We start from the raw sequence: 21,112 nt of genomic DNA, 5'->3' as shown, positions 1-21,112 counted from the left end.
TGAGCTCCCACTTGAGTGTTTCCATGGTGAAATACCCGGATAACTTCACAGCTCATAAAGAAGTCTGGTTGCAGAATGATGAGGAATGCAGTCCAAACATTCACGTCTCTGCACACGATGAGATTCCCACACATTGTTCATTGGTTTTGGTGCTGAAGAAGCTGGAAGACTGGGAATGATAATAGCTGGCTTCCAAGAAAAGCCAGATGTTCTCAAACGATGGCATTACTGATTTTCTACGGAGATCGCCATGATACGGAACGACAGAGTCGCTCCACTTGGCTGCTCAAAACAACTAGATTTAAGCTGATAAAGCTGTCGAGAAATCTATGCAAATGAAGAGATGAGGAAATTGATCCATGGTGATATGGATGCAGTTCATTTTCTGTTTCAACCACAGCAGGTGTGTTCACATTTCACCACCCAGACTGGCTCAAACTGTTGGCATTGTCCAGCTTAAAAGACCACTCAGCTCGCACAAACACAGTCCAGAAGCTGAAAAGGAAGGAAAAGCTGGCTGAACCAAATGATCCAGCCAGATTTCCCATTAGTAATGTACTCCTGAAAACAAACCTGTTTCCTTCAGTCAGATGAGACTCTGGGGGGGAAATGAGATGCCTGTGTTCTTGGACACAACACCTGTCTAATATATCTTATTGCAAAATCTTCCTCAGCTGAACTATTAGCTCATAGATTCTCACTTGAGAATCTATGTGCGAAAGGAGAGGGACACCCATTTCTGGAGTCACTCACATGAGACACAAAAAATATGTGGGAGGAAACTGGAGTGCCCAGAGGAAACTGATGCAGTTTCTTGGACAACACACAAGATTGATAGCGAGTTTGACTGTTTACATAGTCCTACCTTTCAAGAGGCTTTATTTACAGGCACTGGAAGACTGTCCTTTATTATTATTTGTCAAAATAATTCAACAATCTTTTGAGCTGGTGCCACCGCCACATAAGCGAACACAGTAAGCGAGGAGGCAGCAGTGCTTATATTCTCTGCATTAGAGGAATCCAGCAGTGCAACCGATCTTCACTGAGCCATGATCTGTACAGACCCCTAGCCACAGTTTGGCACACACATGTTATGTGTGGTCTCGTTGTGGTTGTATGACAGTGGAAGTACCTTAACCACGGCCATCCATTTGAAACGGCATCACCGCAGTATGTCAGCTCCAGGAGCAAAAACGGAGGCAGCTCAGAAGGCAGAAGGATTTAAGCTGTCCATTATGGCTGAATTCAACCGGGCTCCAGCTTTTACAAAAGGTGGGCATGAGACTCCGGCAAATGAGGCTTAATCTCACAGCAAGTTGATTTATAACCACGCGATGTGGTCCGCTAAACAATGCTGTTTTCAGTGACAGCAGCAGACCCATGCAAATCTTTGAGTGCAACACTCACCACCGCTGACATGTTTGGATAAGTTGGCAGCTCACCGTTTACAGTTGCAGACACCGTGGCATCCACCATCGTGCAAAACAAGGGGTTCAGCTTTATGCCTACACCCCCACCCACGAGAGTCACACATCTGACTGGTACGGACGGAAGCAGACGCCAAGATCATGAACATGTTGAAAGAACATTCCAGGCCTTGTTTTAAATTACATTCACATCAGGTAAATTCGGTTTATTTAAATTATATTAGTCTTACCGCCTTGTATTTTTCTTGCACCCTGCACCCGTACAAGTATCTGTCTGAGGAATTACATCCTGTTTGAATATTGGTGAAATTAAAGTTTTTGGTTGAAGGTTACTATTATTGTTTTTTTAGAATGATGCTGCACTTTAGAGGAAATGACACGTCACATTTTGGTCATGCTGTAACGAAAATGTACTGAACAGAAGCTGCGTATTGTCACAACCCTACTGATCGAACCCAACACATATTTGTCCCTGCCCCTCGTGCCTCAGCCCTCTGGAGGCGTGGCTTCTCGGGAGAGTGAAAAATGGAGGCTAGACTTTAAGTTTAAATTGCAGCTCGGGCGAGCGAACTGTTTTCCTCAGATTACCACCCGTACCTTAATGATGCACTAAGTCAAGTAATAATCGAAGAGTGACACATTTGGAAAGGCATGAATCATAACAGTCACCTCGGAGGATTAAGGTGTCCCCAGACATGCTGGGAATAATTGCGCTAAGCCGTCGCCGCCGAATTTAACTATCTTTCTCAGACACCGGCCCCGAAGTATTTAATTGCTCGGGGACATTATTTTTTCAGGGGACTGCAATCACAGAGGTTTGCTGGAAGCCAAGATTTCAATTAGGCGTATTGTAATCCTCAGTAATGAAGCTGGCTGACCTTAACACCAGATCCCCGCTGTCAGCGCCGCACATGTCAGTCCGTCAGTGCAGGTTCCCAGAGTGAGCCGAGATGTGAGTGACAAGATCCGGCCTTTGTCAAGCAACCTGAGTGAAGATATGCCTCAGAGTGTGTGTGTGTGTGTGTGTGTGCTGGCTGCCATTTAGAGTCTTTAAGGGGCTATTAGCAGGTCCCGCGTGGCCTTTTGATGTAACCGCAACACAGCGACTCCGCAGAGAAGCTTGAAGACACTAATCACTAGATAAAGACCGACTCAAACACTAGTGTGTGTGCTTGAATGTGACTTCCAGCGCAGGCTTGCTTATGTATACGTATGTATTTGACAACACTATCCGGCAATTTGCAAAACATGCAGTACACAGGCAGTACAAAGACGGGAGTGCGCGGAAGGAACAAACGGTAGCCAAACAGTGCAGGCGACGCAAAGAGTGCACTGAATAATTTAGAGGGTTCTGTGTAGTGGACCGTGGTACAAGCGGAGAGTAAAGGCGAACGAGAAAGTGTGTTGCAGAGAGTGCGACACATCTACGGAAAGGGACGCTTTAAAAGTAGGAGAATTTATTACGGAAACAAAAACAGACTGATGGAATGGAAAGCGAGGGGTGGATGGAAGAAGTGTAGACTGTATGTATCCGTTTAATATTCCTCTGAGAGACGTGAGGGGGAAAGAGGGAGGCCGGCAGAGAGATGAGATGGTGGAACAATACACTGCACGTCCTTCCCACAACCACGGACTGTAAAGGCTGGCTATGTGATTATCAACACTTGAGCAGTTTCACCCACTCTCCCGCTTCAGACTACCGGTACTTAATGTTCTCCTAATGGACTCCTCCACCATTAACATCACTATCTGCATTAATGGATTCTTGCTAATGCTAACAAAGCTGTGGACGCAGCTGTAGACGCACATGTATCTTCCTCAGAACAAACAATGTCTCAGCTTACACGGAACTCCCATACAGGTAGAACAAAGGCATACATCAATACGGTTGGAATGAAAATGTGCGCCGACTTGGATTCAGAAACGCCTTCAGGGCTTGTTTAATTTCTTGCTAATTTGGGACAAAAAGCTACATTACAAACTGGATTGGATTTATCATATATAATGTCATTATTTTACGCCTCATTCAAATGTTATATTTAATATATTTTTATTAGTCTTACCACAAAGCCTAAATTCTGTTCTGCTGTTAAGTATTTGTTTTCACTTGGTGAGAAAATCAAAGTCAAGGCCAACAAAATGTGACAATCCATGTTGTAAATGGCACACGAGTGAAAATACATCATTGCAGTTAAAGTAACAATTAGGTTTTACATGATGCTTTGACCTTGTTTCGAAGTAGAAAATTCAATAAATGTTGTTCATTTTGTGTTTTTCTGATATATAAGGAGACAGCAGCAGTTTGGTCATGATATGTACCTCACAAAAATGTACAAGATCAAAATATTAGAAATATTCTCCAGCACTTTTCATTCTGTGTATGTTGTGACTACACATTTCCAAAATCATATATTTCCCCTAAACCAAGACAGGAGCAGAACCAGACAAGCTTCGTACTTTTCAACAACCTGCACGCGTGCGTCTGAACTCACCTCGCAGCACACTCAGCCGGGTGGAGGCTGTGATCTCTCCCGCCGAGTTGGAGGCATGACATTCGTAAATGGCCTCGTCTCTGGGGGTCCTGAGCGGCTGGATCCTCAGGACTGAGCCGGATCCATCATCAAACTCTATCACCTGTGTGATCGAGGATAAACAGCCTTTCAGTTCACATCTGCATTCCTACGATGGCGTGTGTGAAACAAAAACAGACTTGCAAAGATGTTCCCTAATACACAGTACACTCCTCATATATCATTTCTGATGATGCTCAGGATACGGCGTGGTGATAAAAATCATCTGACTAGTATAAAGAGATGACATTTCCTCTCTTCAATGACTCATGGGAGTACATCCGGGCAAATATAATAATTTAATAGATCAGAATTTTTTTTTCCACCAACTCAATCCAGTGTGTAGGCAAGGACAGAAAAAAAAAATCTCCTTTAGAGATGAATCACAGTGAGCCGGCTGGAAGCCTCATCTAGGAGCAAAGCAAACTTATGAAAAAGGTAAAGCACGGTGACCTAAGGGTGAAGCTGAAGAGCTGAGTGAATGGCTCAACATGTTCATCCGTGCGAGTTGATGAAAAAATATTCAAGGTTCAAAACCTCAGGAAACCAATAAAGCAGAGTGAAGGCCAAGTATGGCGACTTAGCAAGGCGTAAATATCAAAATAATGAAGATAAATGAAAAGCTTTACAGCAGTTAAATACGCAGTGTAAGGGTCTCATGATTCGAAGTCATAACTATCTTAACTACTCAAGGTAACTCGGGAAGAAATTACGATTGAATGTAACGTAAAAAAAAACCCTGCATAAAGCCAACGGAATAATATAGTGATAACATCATTTCACACACAATACTTTGAATGACAAACCCCAGAGAAAGCAAAGCAGCTCCGCGGTCTGTCAAACTCAAGTGTGGAAACAACAAGACACTGACGAAACACTACAGCAATCTAAGAACAGTAAAAATATGTCTTTGGATTAATGTGCTCCTCTGACAGTTGGGCAACGATGCTGCTGAAGAAGGCTAGTTGTTAGCACTGTTTCATGCCACGTCCTGTCAAGTTTGTCTCCCACTGTCTCCCACAGTGGAGTCCATTTTGGTCCTACTGTAAACACCACCTTATTTATCAGGTTACCATGCAAACTAAGACAGACTTTATGAATAATCATAATCACCAGACAGACATGCAAGGGAGAGAGTTCATACCTCAAATCTCTGGTTGCTAACTTTCTTGCCTTTCTTGTTCCAGACAATCTTGGGTTGAGGATCTCCAGTGGCTTGGCACACAAAGGACGCCACTCCCCCCTGGACTCCTGTTTGGTCTTCTGGGGTCCTTGTGAATTTTGGAGGAGCTGTGTGGAAACAACCGAGAATGATCACATATTCCTTGATTCCTCTCCGGCTTCATGCCATTCTGGACGAACGGGGATTTGAAAGTACTTATATAAGATACTGTTACTATTACCGAGAAGATATTTGGAAGCCTGCGTGAAAATCTCACAGGGATGTTTCATCAGTCTGAATCACACTGCCATTTAGTCCATCACATATTGACAAAACACTTTTTGATTTCAAGCATTTACAGTACATTGGAGTCCAAAAACCAGATGGAACCGTGACAACTTCATGAAGGATGCAGGAACGAGCTCAAATGGTTCTCCACTCGTGAGCTGCCAGCTCTCCAATAAACAGATCGCACCATTATTCATGTAGCATTCACGAGCAGCAAGCCAACTCTGGATTAGATTTCACACCTAGTTATGATTATAATTTATCTAAAAGAAGAGCAGATATAGCGCAGGTGTATCATTAAAGCATGAGTCAGTTCATGACAAGGCACAGCAGAGATTGGAGAACCTTGCCAAAGGGCACTCATTTTTCACTCTCTTATCTGAGGTCTAACCCCCTAACCCCCTAACCTGCCACTGAGGAGCTAGCCTGGGGGGCCACAGGGTCACTCCCTTATCTTGGTTTGAACCCCAACATGGGAACTCCACTCACATAAAACTTAGACTAGCGTCCAGCTTCTTGTTATCTGTGAAATGAAGAGCACCTGTTTAACAGTTTTACTAAAGATGCTGCTTGGTTTCTATTGCAATGAGCAGTCAATGTTCTTTCATACTGTATTACGATGCGCTGCGCTGCGCTGCGATGCGATGCGATGCGATGCGATGCGATGCGATGCGATGAGACGCGACGCGACGCGACGCGCTGCGCTGCGCTGCTATGCGATGCGATGCGATGCGATGCGATACGCTACGTTACGGTACGGTACGGTGCGGTGCGGTACGGTACGGTGCGGTGCGGTGCGGTGCGATGCGATGCGCTACGATACGATACGATACGATACGATACGATACGATACGATACGATACGATACGATACGATACGATACGATACGATACGATACGATACGATGCAATGCAATGCAATGCAATGCAATGCAATGCAATGCAATGCAATGCGATGCGATGTGATGTGATACAGCGCGATTCGATACGATGCAATACAATATAAAACGATACAACATTACATGACAAAATACCACACTGTGCATGACGATACCATACAATAGACTTTATTGTCCACTTAGGGAACTTTTTTCTGAACTCCTATCAGCCGCAGTTCACAGTGTAACAGAGTAAATTCTGTACATATTTGTATTTATAAGTATGTTCTGTTTTGCACCCTGCAGTTCATTGCACTATATCCCACATACTCTATACGAATTTCGCACTGCGTAACTAATTACGGTTGTTGTTGGCTAATAAGCAGTTTGATGGGTATTGGCAGGAAAGAGGTTTTGAAATGGTTCAGTCTGGTTCTGGGGATCCTGAACCTCAACAGCAGTTCAGCAGGAGATAACCAAATGAATTCAACACAAATGATAACGTTAAAACAAACCATGTTTTACATCAAATCAAGTGAAGTATTCCGCTCCACTGCTATGAACAGCTCTGTGTCTTTTCATTTATCTGAAAAAGCACATGCAGGTTTCGGCATGTTATTCTCACGGTCCCTTTGCTGCCAAAGAAGCTTAATATTTCGCTGGCATTGAAGATTTAGGAATACTTACTATTGGCATGACTGTTAAAGCCCCATGTTGCGGGATGCAAACAATATCATAACCATGCACACCACTGGATTGTGACATCATAAAAAGATTCGACACATCAGTCACCGCACGTCATCGCCAGCTTGCCTAATGGCATTTAAGCCAAACCAGAAAATCCCTACTCAGGAGCTTACCACCAACCAACTGGCCTGACAAAGGGAGGAATTGCTTTTTGCTGTTTAAAAGGAAGAAGGGAATGCCGGACCTTTTCAGTGAAGTAGAGAGCAGGGCGGACGATGAAGCGAGATAGAGGCTGGGACAGATGGAGACTGTAATGGGCAAGGAAGAGAGGAGGATGGGCAGCGAGAAGATATGAGACAGAAACAGACAGAGACAGATGCACTGGCAAACACAGCCAAAGAGCCTCAAGGTGCTGAGGAACCTCTACACCTTGCTGGCTCAAAACCACATTTAGAACAATAACTCTGCAAATTCAAAGCGAAATCAGGCTTTTTTTTTCCCCCTTTAAAACGGCAAGCTCATTCCCGGTGATGCGCGCGCTCGCATCGACTAAATGTCACAATCAAGCTGGAAAGGCCATCGATGATGACGATTAAGATCTTTTCTCTTAACAAAGAGATGAAGCAGAACTGTGTGGATCGGTGCCAGATGAATTTGCAGAACACTAAAGGGCTGGCACTGGAGCGAGACTCCTTGTGAATAACAAACTGGCCATGCTGTCACTGTTAACTCAAAACAAAGAAGTCTGTAAAAAACGTTGATCAAGGGCTGGTCATTCAGTAAAAGGAATAAAAGGGCGCAATTTCTGAAGTGCTGCATTTGCGGTACAGTCATTTGTTTCTGCTTTACGCTACACAACAGTTTACCAACCACACAACAAGGCATTTAGAGGTCATGATCCTCTAAACCAGATGTGGGTTAAGTGCAGACGGGGGGCACAGGCGGCTCTTTCCCAGTATACGCCGCACTCAAGAGGGAAGAATACAACTTCAAACTAATCCCCTAGAAGTATTTCTCGTATGAAAATATGGTTACAACGACTGCTCCACGTAGTCAACTCTAAACTGTTAAATTAGACTGAGGCTCCGGGACCACTGCGACCCAAAATGTCAAAAGAATGGGACTATTTTACATCAAAGACTAAAATGAGACGCAGCATTTGCCAAGCACAGGCATCAAAGCAGAGTTTGAGCAACAAAAATATCTTAAAAATAACTGTTAAAACAACATCACAATTTACTTTTTGGATTTCTTTTTTGTCACTACTATTTACAACTCTTCTATTAGACGTGTAAGCCAACATGCACACATCATATGCCTAATTGTTTTGATAGTCTGCGACTGGTCGACTATCAAAATATTTTTTAGTTGCAGCCCTAAGTAAGTCATAGTTAAGTTTCTACTTTGTTTGACTCCTCATTTGTGTTAGGTAACGCTAGTTTTAGTACTTCTTAACCCTCTTAATTTCCCCTTATGTGATATGTAAGTTTTAATGTCTATATATTTATTTATTGTGAATCATAGTCGTTATAATACATAAAATTTCCCCTCATTTTGAGGCTGTTTTTCCTCGTCCCTTCCTTCTCTAGGTCTCATAGGCCCCTCAGAACAGTCACAGAGAACAAGGTGGTTCTGTAGGAAACACACTTGGTGTTGAGCTACAAACATTCAACATCAATTTAAAAGCAAACTCCTGAAGGAAGTAGAACTAGGACTCCGATTTATGCGTATCCTGGTGTGGTCAGGTTTTAACTTTACAGAGATCATTGATGGAACATGTCAACTAAATTCAAGTCAATGAACTTCCCTAATCGTTGGAGTTGACATTCATACCCCAGTGATTAACCCGAGTTAGCCTGTCCATGTGACCTCACCTTTTTTCAGCGCTGGACCTTTAGCACCAAAGTCATCAGTGTTACCTTCTGAGAATTCCAGCTGCTCAGCAGTTAAAGGTCGACATTCATTTATTAGAAGGCAGAGATGCTCACTGCCTTAAAGGTCAAGGGGCATGAGACAAAGCTAAAGGGATCTCACGTTGTGATGTGTGGCAACTTTGCATGACTGTAATGTCACCTAATGTGAGCAACGCATGGTCGCAACATACACTTGATTCTCTGAAAAAGTACATGACTTTAAATGAAGAAGACAAGCTCAGAAATGTGCGATAAATGCGCTGCGTGATGTGAGCTTCAAACTCCGGGACACATCATTTAAACATCACAAGAGAAGGAAGCTGTGAAGACTCAGCAATTATATATTTATAGACTCCCTTCAGTCGGGACGATAGAGCGCGGATGTCACGTGACACTCTCCAAATCTTTAACACAAATTGATTTTTATTGAACCTATAAAAAAGTAAGCACGGAAGAATATAAAGTGATTGCTGCAGCTGGCTGACTATTTCAATTGGAGCCCGGCTCTGCCATCATGCACCAGCGAGTGAGCAGATGTGCGTGCTCACCATCTGAGAGTGAGAGAAAGGGGGAACAGAAAGAATGCAAAGCGGGAGAATCGCTCTCTTAATCCACTTGCTAATCTCTTCTCCACAAAACAAATGAAAAGTGTAAAGCCAGCAGAGCCATACTAAAAGGCACAGTAGATCTTTCAATTGCTTTCCTATCCTTCCATTCTCTTGATCTGTCCACTGGCGATCCCTGTCTTTATTCCTTTTCTATATTTGATTGTTTCGGGATCCTCATTTTTCCGTCGCTCTCCATTTGTCACTTTAAAATCTCAGCGACGACATCACTCCGTACACAGCTGCTTTTGTTCCTTCATCCTGCTCCTTGTTACTCTTCCCCATCTCCTCCCTTCATCTCTTGGGCGTTACATAAGTTCCTCTCACATTGACTGACTTAATGAGGGAGGATGCACCCATATGCTGTGCTCCTCGTTCAATTCACTCGCAGTGTTCCTCCTATTCTTTCCTCCTCACTCTTCATCTCATGTAGAGACAAGAGCCTGAATATATTTCATTACGTTACCTGCCCAAAGTGTACAATTTTCCTCAGGTGCTCTGTTTGTTAAAGTTAAAGATCCTGATGTGAAATTATTAAACAGATTTGTTCAAATATTTATTTAAAAAGATCTATGATTTTTAGTTAATATTACAATGTATATATATATATATATAAAAAATATATATGTATACAATTGTAATTGAAAAAAGAAAGGAAACGTGTGTGTATTGTTGTAAACACTTCTAATGTGTACAATGTTGTTTTGAAACTTAAAAAATGTGCTTTGAAAAATGTGTGTCCTTTGATGTCTTCTTTCACTGAAACAGTCCAGTGTTTTGTACGTTTAGGGTCACTATGGTTCCGTAGCCCACTACAGTCGACAAATTATACAATGTGATGTCATAACCAAAGTATCCATGATGATTGATATTGCATGGATGGACGGGAAAATTCTGTTTTTAAAAAACTTCATGACAGAAACATAGCACTACAGAACTCACTTGAACAACACACGCAGTGAGCGTGAACTAACTTCACTAACTGACCCCTTCGATATTTCCTTTCCGCTTCGTAGGATCTTCAATCTTCATCGGAAGCCTTGCCTTTTGGCTCAGCTCTTTCTTTAGATAAGACAGTCATTGGTGAGGATGCCATGATTTCAAGCAACACCCTAGGTCACTAAACTTAAGAGGTTCTTCCGCTTCCAATAGAGAAGTATGGTCTCAGACGTGAAGGATCAACAAGACATACAATGAGATATCCCAGTAACAATGTGGACGACCAACGATACAGACAGACAATATTGGAGACCGTCGTCTTTGTAGTCAGCAGAAGCAGCAAGAGAATGTTATAATTAGATGAAAGAGAGATGATGCAGGCAGCTGCTATCTGACTCTCGACACAAGAACAAACCAGAAGTCTCTGCAACTTCAAATGGGAGCAACACCTGAGAATAAGCAATTGGACATTCCCGGGGTGGATAAAGGGAAGAACAGTGGGTGGAATTCACATGCACCTGAACCGCCTGGGGACACCTCCTGCTGGAGAGGCTGGCTGCGGAACTTTGACTCTCGCACTCATCACTTTTGGCTCGTGAGCACCAGCATCACAACAGCTAACTGCAAGCCCGATAATAAAGGTCATTTCTGCCGTGGGACTTTCACTTACTCTGCAGAAGACAGTGTGAAAGCAAAGACCTTTCAAACTCAATTTTCTAAATGAGTTCTATCCCCTTTTAAGCTGCCTCACTTTCCGTGTGAAAGGTGGAAACAAGGGATGAGCGGGTCAAGATCTTAGTATCAGTGGGGGATCAGAACGGGGCTTTACTGAGAAAAAAATACACTAATTCCAGGAAAGGAACGAAGTCATAATGACAGATTGTTCTCTTATCCAAATTTCCCCCTCCATTTAAGTCACGCACTGAAAACAAGACGTCAGCACTTCTCCCTCTCTCTAAGTTGGCACTGCTCCGCTGCAGTTCCTTCTCTCTATCTCGACTTATTTGACTAACGCTGGCACTCAGCAATGTACTCCGGCTCCCTGTCTCATTTCGAATTGATCTCAACGTTGTTTTAAGGCTGTTTTCTTATCGCAGCCAACGTTTATGGGACCAGAGGAGCTGAGGGCGCCAGAGAAAGCCGACGATTTGAAAAGCCAACCCAGGTCTATTTCATTAATAATTTTATGAATTAGAGTCCCATTTGCTTTTGTCATTTCGTGCTGCCTTGTTCACAGTTTTGCCGTTTTATCTTTGAAGAGACACAAAATCAGCTTTTCTGTTGGCATCCACACGGCACCACGCAGGACTGCTGTGTGGCGGATCCACCGCGCTGCCAAAATCATCTCTTAACGTGAGGCTGAGGCTCTTTTACAAAATCAGAGGGATCTTCAAACACTCGTTTCACATTCAAGATCCCATTGGGGCACGATATGCACCTTTTGAAGTCTCATGTCCTTGACTACTATAAATACAGAGGACAAAAAAAAAGTGCTTGGGACAGTGTTGTTAGTTTGATACTGAAATTAGAGACATTACTTTATAGCGTCTGCCACGCCTCAGGAACAATGCATGAATATGCAGTATGAAATGTACACACTGCACATCGTATATAAAGTTGGTTCTGTGGATAGCAAGTCAGTGTAAATCCAGTTCTAAGTGAATCAAATTGAAAACTGGAAACAAGCCTCTATGACGTCAGGTAGATTATTCTAGTTACCTGGATGTAGCACTAGGTCTGAGTACATGCAAAGCCCTCTAACTGACTTCGCTCTTCATTTTTCCCTTTTAAGACATGAAAGACCTGTTATATGAGGGCTAGCCCCAATATAAACCCTACGCTACTGCGCATTGTCCCATTTGTCGGTCAGGGGTCTAGAATTGATCTTAGTGCAACTGTACTCCACCATCCATTGTTGCGACAGAATCTGAAGAAGTGCACTCCTACATTTCATGTGCGCCGCCCCCGGTTCCAGCTTTTGCTGTCTCGGTCAGTCCCGTGACTGGAGGTAGATAGTGTTGGTCACCATTAGAATGGACGTTAAAAAAAGCTCTTCACGTCAGCAGAAATGCCAAACCGCTGCAAGACAGTCGGATGTTCTACTGGTGCCAGTGAGCATGGAAGCCTGTTCTGCTACCCAAAAGATGAAGAGCGTCATAAGGAACAGGTGAAGCAAGTTTAAAGAGTGAGCGACAAGAGCCAACCATCAGCGTTTTGCAGGATTATTTTGTCCTGAAATTTGCCTCAAACTGGTTTTGAGAACCATGGGTGCCACGGTTTTGGAACTTTACAAACGGCAAGTGAATGTTGCCAATACCAACCGATTAAAACAGTGTAGAGAAGGCGTCAATACTCACCGGTAAGTGAGTATGTCCCACTGTTTGCCCAAACGCACTGAATGTTTCGTACGTCTGACCCTTCCGAAGAGACTTTTACATTACATTACTGCTGAGTGTTGCTGTCCGTCTCTGAGCATTTCAGGCACTTCATCCTCTCACAAAAGTCTGAGTCGTCGCTTCCATGGTTTGAATAAAACCAAGTCTTTCATTTACGTTAACCTACTCTTCTTCCTTAAAAACCACTGACTACTGCTGCCCGTGGCCGATACAGCCAGTAGTTCCACCGCTTTAGCGCACCGGTGTTTGGTACCTCCAGTGACGTCACAAGATGACTGCGGCATTTGACCTACTTTTTTCATATCTGCGATCACATGGAAACGAAATTCTCCACATTTTCAAACATGGAATGAAAACGCTGTATTTGTTTTGTCTATTTATGTATTAGTGGTGACAAGTTTAAATACTACTATATAATTGTTGTATCAAAAGAGTGACCCCCACTTTAGGATTTGAATGAAGGTCACATTTGAATGGTGTCGCAGGATTAGCGACATGTTTGCGCACCACGGCAGAATTTAACAAATTGAGAATTTGATCCGTCATACATACTGCCAAACCATAGTTCTGGAGTGGTGGCAGAGCACAGCTGTCTGTGGGATTATTAAAAAAATACCAAGCTGGTGTCTTCATATTTCGCCGCTCATTCTCCGTGCAGTTGGCATGGACTTGACCACTTGTGTCCCCCACAGTGCCCAAGTTTCCCTTTGTTTTTTTTTTAATGAGAGAGATTTCCAGCACTCGCAGGGATTGGTGGCTGTACAAGTGGGCAAACACCCCAGGCGGCCTTCTTCTTCCTCAACATGACCCAAGATGGATGTTATAGGAAACTAATGAGCACAGAGGGAGATTTAGATGGAATTAGGCAGTGGCAATCTTCCCTACTTTGGTCGCGTGCGCGCGCGTGTGTGTGCGTGCGCGCGTGAAAGTGAGGATGGCCTACATAAGGGATGCCATACAGTTGCGCTGATCTACACAGATGGCAGGGATTAACAAGCCCACACCGTCCGCTGAACCCATTTGAAGTGAAGGCATATCTTCAACTTTGATTTCAAGGCAGCTCGCTTTTATAGTTTTTTTTTTTTTCCATCTTTGAATTTAATAGCGCTAATTAACATGACGCAATAAACCCCGAGCCTCTTCCCCCTAATCACTTTGGATTTATAATTTGTACATTCAGGAACTCATTTTATCCCTCATCACCTATCAATGAGAGGTTTCACCGAGTGAGCTGGCAAAGGCTGGATGTGGGTTCAGTGGACTTTGAAATGACACGCGGCAAGATGGAATGAAGCTAAGGACAGAGAGAGGGGGAGAGCTGGCAGATGCTGTCTTAACCTAGAGGGACCAAGCAAAAGAGATTGAGTTCGTAAGAACAGATGTTTGCGCAAACCTTCAGGGAGAGATTTATGATTCACGAATATTGCTTAATAAGAGGGGAACATTACATAAATGCTCAATGAAAAACATATTGGAAAGATAAAGATGAAAAGCCCAAACAAATCAGCGCGCAACACTGATGTACGCTGAATATCCTACGAGCAAATTGGCAGCCTTAAGCTCTATTATCTAGGCATTATTGGTAATTAAACACAAACAATGTGACAGATACGTGGCTCTCATTTGGAGGATGAATTACTAGCTTTGGGCTCCGGCAAGAGTGAAAAACAAGAAGCGCTACTATGGAAAACTAACAACAATTCAGACAGAAAATTGTGACACATTTTTCCTCGTCCTTGTTGTAGTTGAAGATTTATATTTATTCTTCATGCAGCTGACGATTGAAAATTGCAACGCCGCAAAATGTGCTGAACAGTAACTAGACACCGCGACACTCCCGTCTATCGTGAGAGAACTTCCACGCAACTGTCTTTGATCGGGGGAAGAAGACAGATCAGCTCTGCATGCCTTTGCTCCTGCTGCTGCGACAGCTCTCCATTGTAAACTAAACTAAAAAACTAATATTAATAGCATAGGTGGCATTCGAAAAAAATAAAAAATAAAATAAATGTTAAGCAATTGTTCTGTGTTATTAGATTAGATGTCAATATCGGACAGGAGCAGCAAAAACTGTTCCCTGAGAAGGAAAGTTGCCGAGAATTATTCAGTGATATTTGCATAAATTAATGAATTAAAATTAGCGTTTACAAGTCCAAGACCTTATCAGTAGTTCAAACGCCACAGCAGCTATGTCACATACCACATGCAGTGCCTTCATGTTCCCCTAGAACCACCGGACTGGAGGTAGTGACAACCGATGAGTTCAAATATTCGGAATCAATCACACAAAGTAATGGACAGAGATCAAGGGAGGTGAAGGGAGAAGAGAGGTCAGGGAGGGATCAGTGACGGACGAGTGGCAGCTAGAATGAAGGGGAAGCTTTACAGGACACCAGTGAGACCTGCTGTGATGTATGGTTGAGAGAGAGTTATTCTTAGTGTCAGACAAAGGCAAGAAACAGAACTAGAAGTGTCAGAGTTGGTCATTGAAGTGACTGGAAGCACAAGATTACAGTATCTCAGAGGGACATATGGAGAAGTTTGCAGACAAAGCTGTGTGGGCCAGACTGGAATGGACATGTGAGATGAGACATGTTGGACTAAGATTTTTTTTTTCCCAAGTCAAATGAGGAAAAAGGAGAGCAATCCAAAGCGAATCCTCAATAATCCCACAGGCCAGGGGACATGTTTAGATGTAATATTTTAAGGATCCCATAAAAATAGTTTCAAACTTTGGCCTTTGTCAGACTGTTGTTTTTACACTGATCAGATTAGGTTGTTTGGAATAAAAAGAGAGAATAAAAACAGGAGAATATGAAAAAGAAAAACGGCAATAAGAATGAACAAGGGAAAAACAAAACGAAAAACGATAAACTGAAGCTTAACATCTGATTCAAACGTGCGTCTGCACGACAGGCTTGCTAGAGAAACGCTCATTATTCCAGCTACATCAGGTTTGATGTCTGTCTTTCTATATTCGTACACAATGCCACATTTTCATTTTGCCTGTAAAACCACGATCAAGTTTGCTACGATTGTCCTTATTTGTCTTCCACGTCGATATAGCTTGACCGACCGCCGGGTTTGTTGCACTCCTGTGTTCTACAGATGTTGGGGTCGGCTGAGTCCCCGCGGATGTTTGGATGAAAACATACTGAACAAACCAGCTTGGATCATAAATCAACATGATGCGTGTGTCATGCAGGTGCTGATTAAAGGCCCTCAAATAATGAGTTTTCCCCGTCACGTGACCAGCGGCGACAGCCATCGCAAATGAAGTGAAAGCACACGCTGAGGCATGCAAATGAAGGCGCAGGGATTATAGGTAAACCGCACGGGCAAGATTGTATGGACTATAACAGTGACCCTGCCGAGGAGTTGAAGTGACAAACCCCGCCGCAGCGCAACCTTGGGAACATCTTTCCGCAGTAGATGATTCTAACTTCCGTGGACACGCTATTTATGTGTATCAGAAGCTCTGGAGAGGCTTTCTGTTTGCTGCAAGTTTCACATGTGAAACTGGATGTGGAAGCCACTTGCCAAACATCTGCTACTGTGCTTATTTTCCTGGTTAAGTCAAGGCTTAGGAATGAAATGACTAATTTACAGGCCCTGCCAGGGAAAGATCCAGCTGCACTGTGTTGTCTGTGGCAGCAGAAGGTTGGTTGATGATTCCCTTAATGTGCCCAGAATTGGAGTTGTCAGACAAGTTAGGGAGGCAGGCCAACAGTCAGGGTCTGAGCCAGGCCAACGATAGCCCGTCTCTGGAGCGGCCGGGCAGCCAGCCAGAGTCATAACTTAAAACACATTAACATCAAACCAACACATTAAGAGCAAATTATCAGCTACTTGCTTTGAGCCTGGAAATGAAATACTCTTGCTGCGGCTGATTAACAGCGGAACAGCTATCATCCTTCAGCACACTTTCGCTTGTTGGAAATGAGAAAAGCAAGAGAACAGAACGATGGCATATACCATATTGCATATTATACCACATACATAAATTATGCAGTCTAAGCCATTTTCATTTGTATAAGACGTTTTTTGGTGTGCAAATATAAAACTTTTTTTCTAGTGTATTTTTATATACAATAGAATTGAGCCATTTTCCATTACAAGTAACATCCGACTTACGACCTGCTCGACTTACGTCCACCCGTATTTAGGTTTATTTTTTATTCAATGTCTGGCACCGCAGCATGTAGCAACCCGGCAACGTGTACGACAGTTATGGCAGCACAGTATCCCAGCATCTCACTCTCACACAGCCATCTACCACTACAGTAGTAGCTACAACCCTCGGCTATTTTAAATGGCATTCAACTTACGTCCAATGATACTTACGACCGGTTGGTCGGAACCGATCCCGGTCATAGGTCGGGTGTTACTTGTACAAGCATTATGTCAAATGCTAAATTACACACACGTACTGGCCATGGAAAAGGGAATTGGAGCCCTGAACTTGATTTAAGAGCTCCTTTCTTTCATTCTAAATCATAGAATCACTTTAACTCCTTGATAGCAAAAGACATTCAACGTTAAATTACGGTTAAAAAAAATGTTATTACACTGTGACGTTACCATGTCAGTAGTAAAAAATAGCACCTGTTTATATATATCTATATATAGATATATATGTATATGGTTAAGAAAACGAAACGTATGGTGTCTCGACTGCCTGTCTGGGATATTGAAAGCATTAGCCTCGCTCACCTTGCTACTATATCACCAAGCATCCCGATTGTTTGATGCAGTGTGTGTCTGGACAAAATGTCATCCTAGGTGCGGTAATGATTCATGTCCAATTATCATGCCACTTAAGCAACCCCACCCCAGGCCCCGGCGAGGCAAGAATTAATCAGTGTTCATTTGCCAGAGACACCGGAGAGTCATACTGCGCTTTTTAATACTCAGGTCATTACAAACACAAGGACGACACGCTGGGTTTACAACTTCTCTGGGTCAGTGCAGGCGTCCCACCTAGCGGGGTGATGGAGAGTGAGAACGTGTCATTCAGCTGAGACGCTGCCGCGCTCGCGCCTCACAGATGGGCGTGCCCGCTAGGCTAATGCTAAGCTAACAACAATGGAGATTCAATTATTCCCGCATGGCTGCACAGCAATGCGTCGATTCACGCCGCTGCTCATGCTGTCGCCAGAGCACATTCCTTTTCATCGGCTCCATCATTGACTCGCTTTCTATCGGCTGCGCTGGTCTCGCTGAGAGTTTGACGGGAATAGAAAATGATGGGCAACTTATTGTAGGAGTTTAGTAGGTCAGTGTTTCAAAAATGGAACTGGACAAGTGACTCAGAGGCTTGTTTTGAGCTTCAGTCCAGCAGAAAAAAGACAGAGAGGGTTCACAGGGCGATCACAACTCGCACATTTGTCTCAGCCATCCAAGTGACTGGCAGCACTGGTGCAGCAAGGAAAAAGTCCTAACATCCGCCAGAAATATTATAAAAAGAAATAAAGGAAAAGGTAAATTACGATGATTGGGTCCATCAACTTTATTGACACTACTATATGCAGGTGATCCTTTGAAGTTGTAGTGTTCTCTGTTACCATGGGCTTTAAACAAACAAACACAGACACAATCTTGCTGAAGACAATACTCTGGTTTCACACCCAGATCGAATCAGCAGGGCAGGGATCTTTGATCCCACTGACCCCAATTCAATCTCATCCCTGTGCTCCTGATGACACTCTTCCATCGGTGGCACTTGACACGCACGAAACATAATACTTACTGCAGTCTAATCTCTCTTATCTAAGAACTACAACTGCTTGCATCAAGGCAACTCCACACTGCTGATAACAGAGTTTAATCCTGAGTCACTGACCACAACGCTCCAAGACATTTTATGATCAGTCAAGTTACTGGCCTGGTCACATTTAACTGACGGCAATATTGTACATAACCATGCTCCGCCAAGCTGGCGTGTCTTCAGACCTCAGCAATACTCAGCACAACGGTACTCGGGTAAACCAAAAATGACCTGAGGTTTTACTTCTGTCCAAATGTGCCATGTCAGCTGGAGTGAATATATCTGACCCATGTCCCATGACAAAGTGATATTATCCCACGTTCCCAGGAAAAACAAATCCAATTCAAATATTGAGCGAGTGTCCCAAATGTTCTGGAGAAATATCGAGGCTTTCCCAGGTCAAGGGAGACACATTATCTGTCTCCTTCAAGAAGCTTCGCCACTCACGGATCATGGCTCAGATGAACGGTTATCCTTCTGTTTACGGCTTTGGACTAAGATATTTTATACAAATCAGACGACTGACAGCTCATCTTAGTACAACCAACTTCCACGAACTCACTAACTTACCTCGTGCGGCAGTAAAACATAAAAGTGTTCTCAGAGGAAAGCCAGCTGCTCACACCATTTGTGCTCAGCGATTTGCTCAAGAGATCCTCCACTAATAAAAATTGAGGACCTGTCACCATCTAAGATTGATCCAACCACCTTTCCGATTCTCATCCCCCCAAGCCCCTGCTATTGCAAGGGTGAGTTATATGGTCTAGCGGTGACAGGTTAATCAGTCACACGCAAAGATTAGTTTTTTACGTGTTGCACTCACACCGAACGTGTCACCGATGAAAAGGTCGTGCATTAAAGGAAAAGACTTATTAGTTTTAAAGTTATGAGTGGCAACAAAGCACCTGAATCACACACACATGCATGCAAGCAAACACACACAGGTTTGTTGTGACGCGGGTTTAACACAGTCATTTAACAATCAATAACAAAAAAAAACAAGGTATTTTAATGAACTACATGCAAATTCATTTCCATTTTTTCTTTGCATGTGGCACTATTATTTTAAATGAAATCACATCCCACGTACTGTATACTTTGCTCTTTTAGCTGGTGGTTCAAAGAGTGAAAATAAAATACAATCATTAAAGTCATAAAAACAAATTCAGTTTTAAGGGGGCCCTATTGAGCATTTTTCCCCTTCAGTAATCAAATCTCACATAGTAATAGAGTGGCTGGGCATCAAAATAAAATTGAAAATGTTTGTAATTCCAAAGGCAATTCCAAAGTCTCTTACTGCATCAAACAGTCTCCACTGAAGTTTGCTTATGGGACTCATTGAGACTCATTAGCTTCATTTAGAAACACAAAGATATGAGTGGCAGGGAAAAGAAAATGCATAAAAAAAGGGGCAGAAATGATAAGAACCGTTCGCCTCTCTGCTCCTTTTCAATTTCTTGGATCAAGTTGAGATGAAGGAGTTGGTGTATTTTTCAGGTGGGGTTGAAATACCCTGTGCCCTCGGTATATCCGCGGCTTCAGCGTATCGCAGGTTCTTACAGGGCTGCCAACCCTCACATAAATGGGGCTTGTCAGTGGCTAGAATCCCACACTTTCTCGTGTGATAAATATACTCCAAGATTCACAAAGCTGTGGTGGACCTCTACAGCGATTCCAATCTGGTTCTATTTGTTTTTAATGGAGCTCCAGATTCCTTTTATTGTGAAAGAACAACAGGAACATCATGATGTGGACTGCAGCTCCACGCTGTGAGTCAGGTTTCACCCGACACACATGCAGGTGTGGAGGACTTTAGCTCATGATCGTCGTTGTAATTCTACATGAAACTCAACACTTGAGACTGTACATCGCTCCGCTCAGCTTTTGATGGAAATTGAAAGACTCCGCATCCACTCCTCTGTCCACTCAACGTGGAAATCCAAGGTTACATACGTGGTGTTGCTATTCACGGATTTCAACTATCAAAAGGTGGCCTCGCAAAGTAACCCCCGCGATGAACAAGGGAACACATCTACTAAAACTACAACTGTGATACTCAAAAGTCCAGGCTGTGCTTCATTTGAGATGTTCACTCCCTCCCTTGGTCCATGTTTGTCCTCATTCTTGTCGTATGCGACATAAAAGTCACTGCTGTATCCACTGACATTGAGTGTTTATTAGTGTTAAATCATATACAGTAATCTATCTACTTCAGCAACAGGCAGGCAGTGATAGGCAAACAATATCTGTGAAACTGTGCGTTTTGTTTCACTGCCATAGCCTTATTTTTATGAGTTATTACTTATATTTAATGATGGAAGAGCATAATAGGGCCCCTTTAATACACCACCCCATTCTTTTATGGAATCTCTTTGACGAAAATGACAATGAAAAAGCAAACAAAACATTTCATTTTGGTACGGTATGTCATCATATGAATTTCCAGTTCATAATAATAGTTCTGGCGTCATCCTCTTGTGT

General features: G+C 43.1%; 1 protein-coding gene across 29 annotated transcripts in view; it reads right to left on the bottom strand.

Moving 5' to 3' along the window:
• LOC128753618 (receptor-type tyrosine-protein phosphatase delta-like) overlaps nt 1–21,112 on the bottom strand; it is a 196,526-nt gene that overhangs the window by 57,000 nt on the left and 118,414 nt on the right. For all 29 annotated transcript variants that reach the window (XM_053855409.1, XM_053855408.1, XM_053855416.1 and 26 more), the window contains 2 exons: nt 5,142–5,287; nt 3,920–4,061 (listed from right to left, as the gene is read on the bottom strand). In XM_053855409.1, coding sequence (XP_053711384.1) covers nt 3,920–4,061; nt 5,142–5,287 — 288 coding nt within the window. The remainder of the gene's footprint in view (nt 1–3,919; nt 4,062–5,141; nt 5,288–21,112) is intronic.

Source organism: Synchiropus splendidus, chromosome 2 (assembly GCF_027744825.2).
Source record: "Synchiropus splendidus isolate RoL2022-P1 chromosome 2, RoL_Sspl_1.0, whole genome shotgun sequence".
NCBI classification, from domain to species: domain Eukaryota; kingdom Metazoa; phylum Chordata; class Actinopteri; order Syngnathiformes; family Callionymidae; genus Synchiropus; species Synchiropus splendidus.
Note: the sequence above shows the minus strand (reverse complement) of the source record. Positions and strands in the feature narration are given on the sequence as shown.